The sequence below is a fragment of the Mus caroli genome, unplaced genomic scaffold (genome assembly GCF_900094665.2).
Source record: "Mus caroli unplaced genomic scaffold, CAROLI_EIJ_v1.1 scaffold_6880_1, whole genome shotgun sequence".
Taxonomy (NCBI): Eukaryota; Metazoa; Chordata; class Mammalia; order Rodentia; family Muridae; genus Mus; species Mus caroli.
Genome location: NW_018389680.1, coordinates 80,149 through 85,419, shown reverse-complemented (window position 1 = coordinate 85,419; position 5,271 = coordinate 80,149). Strand labels below are relative to the sequence as shown.

Here is a 5,271-nt window from a genome sequence, read left to right as displayed (position 1 = left end):
TGCATGCCAGTCAGTGTGCATTTATAGAGACAACCAAAGAGATAGCTGCCCAGACTCAGACAATTATAGGTGTGTCCTGTTTTATACAACAGCTGCTGCCCTCAAACCGGCTTGTCAATCAACATGATCATGAGAGTGGGGGGAGGGAAGAGGCTCTGATTAAAAAAAAAAATCCATGGTACACCCTTTACTTTCTCTATTTCCTGCTAAGTCCAGGATCCCTTATTCAGATTTCCTTCAAAAGAAGAGATATTTGTAGGCATGGTGCCTCGGCTGTTTTTCTCTAGGAAAAGAAAAAAAACAGGACTCTTTGAAATCTACGGTACAAGGAATGAAGGAAGTACTCACAAGGCCTCTCACTGTATTGTTAGGTTTCTTGGCTTTTTACTTTTTTTGCAGTGGTTGATATTTGATTTATTAGTAGATAGATGACAATATTGCAAGTACTTTGTACATAAACCTAAGGCAGTGTTCACGTGTATTACGTGGAACTGAAAGTTGTGAGGGAGGACATTTCTCAGGGAGGGAGAACAGAGCCTAGTTCTCTCCTATTCTGGAAGAGTTACATTCCATTGCCATGGCCTCATTAATCACACTGTGGAAGGAGACGCTTGTCTTACTTGTTTGGTTAGTCATTGTCAATATCTGTTTTCACTGGTCTTTAAAGTGTGCTTTGCAATAGTATGAGGCTTTTAATTGTGTTTGTACTTACATGATTATCGATTGTTAAGTAACTAGACCTGGTAAATTAATTTTCAAGCCAGTAGGTTGGGCAAAATCTATCAATTAGTTAATATGAATTATTATTCTACACTAAATAATAATTTAGATCAGCAAAATTATTTGGCCTGATTTTGAAATTTGTTTTCATAATTTTGTTTTGCAGGATAACAAAGCCACTGACCTTTGCTGATTGTGTTGGGGATGAACTTCCTCTAGGATGGGAAACTGTATATGATAAACAAATTGGAATTTATTATATGGACCACATAAATAGTAAGTAGATTGATAAATTTGCATTGTTATATGTGAGAGTTTTCTTTTTTCTTTTTCTTTTTTCCACATAGAATCTCAAAAATGCTAAACCCTTGTTCTATAGAACAAAATGATCATGGAGGTTTTGTAATGTGGTATACTCAGTTTTCCTTAGCTGAGTAATGAATACACAAAGCTATTTTCTATAAGGAATAAATTCCACAGGCATCCACGAAACAGAAAAACATCTCATGTTGATTGCAAAGTAGTGCCTACACATTCTTAGAAGCTGTTGTGATTGTCTTCTCCCCAGAGGCAGTGTCGGGAGACATTTTCTATAGTCAAGCCTGGGAGAGGTGCTTTTGGATGTTGTGGGTGGAGACTAAGGGTGCTTCTCAACATCCTATAGTACTTAAGATGGCTCCACCATAAAGAGTGAGCATGCTTCTAATGTGAGTAGAGGTGAGGTGTAGAAACCCAAACTTAGAAGCTGTACCACATTCAAGATCTGTTTTCTAGTTCTTGCTCTTGGTATTTTGCCTCTTCATCAGCCTTCTTTGACCAAATCTTCATTAAGTTTCCATTTCTGACTCTCTTTGCATTTTCATTCTAGCTCCTCTCAGTACTTTTGTCATTGTCATATTGCTCCTGAGGCCATGAAGCATGACTTTCCCTTGGCTTGTTTTCTGTGTTTCACTTTATTATGTATGGCTGTACAGCATGTTTTTCTTTACCTCTGTGACTTTGGAGTTTTTTCCTACTCTGGGCCTGTAAGGCTGACTACAAACTTTTAGTTGCATGGATCTGAATCTTTGTGTCTTAGAACTTGGAACAGTGGACTGTCTGATGTGGGACACTGAAACTAGAGCAGTTCCAGCATTTTCTAAAGCTTAGCCAATAATTATTGGAGAAAGGGAAGAAGTACTTCCCTGGCCCTTCTGCTTTTCAGGTGGGTACCCAAGTGTCAGGAAGTTTTAGGGTGGATCTGCTGCATACTGGAAAGGACAGAAGAGAAGATGAGAGGCTAAAGCTAACGGTAGCCTTTTCACTGTTTCTTAGCATGCCCAACATCTCATGACTGTTCAGGGGAAAGCGGTCGTCTAGACTTGTCTTCCTAGCTAAGGTTCCAAGGGGAAGTTTTAAATACATACTTTCTTCCTCTCTAGGGTCCCCTGGACCACGGGCATTAACACTGTGGCTGTATCACTAGGTTTTGTCCTTCTCAGGAACTGGTGGCATGGATGCTTATACTTACCAGATGGCAAAGGCAGTGTGGGTCTCTAAAGATTTCCTGGGGAGCCTGCCTGCTACTATGGACCCAGGACCCCTTCCAGCCAGTCTTCTCTCATAAACCAAGCTGTCTTCTCTGGTATCCTCTTGTTTGCCATTTCTGCTTTCGTCTTTCCTATGTCACAACAAACATTTCTAGAATTCCTGTATACTTCCTATTGCGTTATAGTCCTTGGGACACAGGAGAATAAAACAAGTTCTCAGTTCTTAAGGGTTTAATACTCTCAGAAGTGGACATGAACCTTATGAGCAAATAGAGACAAAGGATTTTTTTCCAGCCACCATAATAGCATGTCCTACCACATAGGAAACAGTAGGTGAGGGTAACAGTTGTAGTGTCCAGAACTCCTTGCCTACATCTCTTCAGAGACCCAACTTTGAAATTCTTTAAAACACAAAATCTGAGTAATCGAGTATGAACATGGGAACTGTACAGGTTGATGATGAAGTAAGGAACAAATAGATCCTAGACTGGCAGCCTACAAGGTTCCCAAGACCCTCTGGGGCTCTGGAATAGTGAGAATAATGCTGTTCACCTGGCTGGTTTCAGTGGGTCTCACAGCTGAATAAACATCAGGAGCATATCTGGGCAGTTATTAAAAAGCCTGCCCATGTCCTATATTAAGCCAACTGTATCTGAACTCTGGTGCTGGGATAGGGCTCTGACTTCTGGTATTTTGCATTTCTCTCTCCCTAATTGAATGTTTGGAGAGCTTTGTAAGAGTCTGGGGTGACAGTGATGACTAAATAGGGTCAAGGAGGTCTTAGTTTGGAACATTTACTCTGTCTCTGACTCTGTCTCTGTTGCTCTCTTGTCTGTCTCTGTCTCTCTCCCTCCTTCTGTGTGTATGTGTGTCTCCACATGTGATTTACCTTTCTAGCCCTTTGAGGTAAAATGCATATATTATAAAGGAAGTCATTTTAAAGTAAACAGTCAAATAGCACTTTGTACCTTTGCATAGCCACCTGGAGTTGCAAAACACTCTCATTTGAACCAAAGGGAAAGCCACCTCCTTAAGCAGTCACCCTGCAATCATCTTTCCCCCAGTCTCTGGTATTTACCAATCTGCTTTTTATCCCTGCAGTTTTGCCTATTCTAGACATTTCATATCCATGGGGTCAAACACTATGTGCCCTATTGGGTCTGGATTTCTTCAGTTAACATTGCGCTTTTAAGACTCCTCCGTGTTGGAGCCTCTCCATGCTGTTACCGCAAATCTTCATGACCCTTAGCATGCTATGGGAGGGAAACACAGACATGGATTTCTTTGAGGATAGGAGTCAGGTTGATTCCCAGTGTGGCTAAGCTCAGGTGAGGCTAGTTGGTGTTACTTATACTAAAATGGAAAGCTTAGGATGAGGCAATGTGTGCTGTGTATTGTCTGGCATGGTCTTGCTTTGGATAGTGAAAGGCCATTGTATGAGAATGAGTTGCGCTTTGGAGACTAGCTTACAATTACTTTGAGTCTGTGTAGGAGTTGAAGTCAGGAAGCAGGAATTCCACAGACTGGAATTGGAGAAAAAAATTGGAGCTGTAGACATGTCTTTGCGCTCCCCAGGCCTGCAGAATGAGAAGGCAGAAGTGGGGAATGTTACAGTTGTGAATGTCACGAGATAAAGAGGTCAAGAGAGAATACAAAGATAGTATTGGGGGATAGTAGGGTGTAAATTATCCCACATTAAAGAGGTCTGTGAGAAGAATGTTACAAATACCCTTTAGCTTTACCGTTCTAAACTCATTTAGGGTCATCTCCAATGCTTATTTTCTTGTATTTCCTTCCATTTTGTCTCTAACATTTTCTTGTCTGAGCTATGGGTACCTTAGTAGAAGGTGGGCCACTCTTCAGAAAGGTTCATGATGTTGACTCTTCCATATTGTTCATTTTGGTAATTTGTTAATTAATTACTCACATAAATACCTGACTGTCAGTCAACTTGCAGAGTTCACCCTCAGCTCACTTGTGATTTTTCCTTTTTCACTTCAGAGCTTACCCAGATTGAAGATCCAAGAGAGCAGTGGAGGAGAGAGCAAGAACGCATGCTGAAAGAGTATTTAGTTGTAGCCCAGGAGGCTCTCAATGCCAAGAAAGAAATCTACCAGATCAAGCAACAGCGGTTTGAGCTAGCTCAGGAAGAATATCAACAACTGCACAAGTTGTGTGAGGATGATGGCCGCTCATATACCAGCTGTGAGTTGATTTGTCTCCTTCAGTGAACATCTGTTTCTTTAAAGCCACTCTCTTGGCTGAGTTCTCTGAATATGGTCAGTTGTATTTGGGCAAGACAGCTTTGTAAAGTCTTAGTCACATACTATTAGGCAATCCATATTTATTACGTTGTATGTGTTGCACCAAGATTCTGGACTATGGTGTTGACTAACAACGAAAGATCAGGTATGAATGGTAAAAAGTAAACATCCATACAGTCTCAGGCTATGATATGAAACAATCTCCTATTTCATGTTTGCCAGGTTTCACTTGGAGGGTTCTGCTTAGAGATGGCTTCAGTTAGCACTGCTTGTCTGAAAATGATCTCTTGAGAAAACCATAGAGCAGCTTTCTGAGTACTGTGTGGGGAGATCCAGCAGTCTGTAGCTATGTCAGTCTCCCATCTGTGTAAAGGCTGTTTCTGGGCTTTAGGACTTTATTGGTCAGAACACTGGGAGTCTAACTCAGGTGCCTCTGACCCTTAAATAAGAGGCTGTTCTCTGCTGATCTTAAAAGGAACATCGGGGGGGTTACATTTAAAGGCTGCCAGAAATGGATTCTCATTTTACTAGTGCTTACCAGGCACCTAGGTGTAGAAGGATCCAGGTTCAGTTTCAGAAACCAGAACCTTTTGTGACGTGAACAGTCACTATTTGAACCTGCATGGCCCTTCCCAAAAGAATTACCTATACAGATATCTTAGTCACCATTGTTTTTGCTGGCAAAGATCTTGGAGGAGGAAGGGAGGGAAGAAGGGAGGGAGGAAGGGAGGGAGGGAGGGAGGGAGAGAGAGAGAGAG

General features: G+C 41.4%; 1 protein-coding gene across 1 annotated transcript in view; it reads left to right on the top strand.

The window, feature by feature from the left end:
• The first annotated feature begins 891 nt into the window (after nt 1-891).
• Wwc3 (WWC family member 3) overlaps nt 892-5,271 on the top strand; it is a 66,931-nt gene continuing 62,551 nt past the window's right edge. The window contains exons 1-2 of the mRNA XM_021154644.2: nt 892-996; nt 4,251-4,454. Of these exons, the coding sequence (XP_021010303.1) occupies nt 981-996; nt 4,251-4,454 (220 nt within the window). The 5' untranslated portion in view covers nt 892-980. The remainder of the gene's footprint in view (nt 997-4,250; nt 4,455-5,271) is intronic.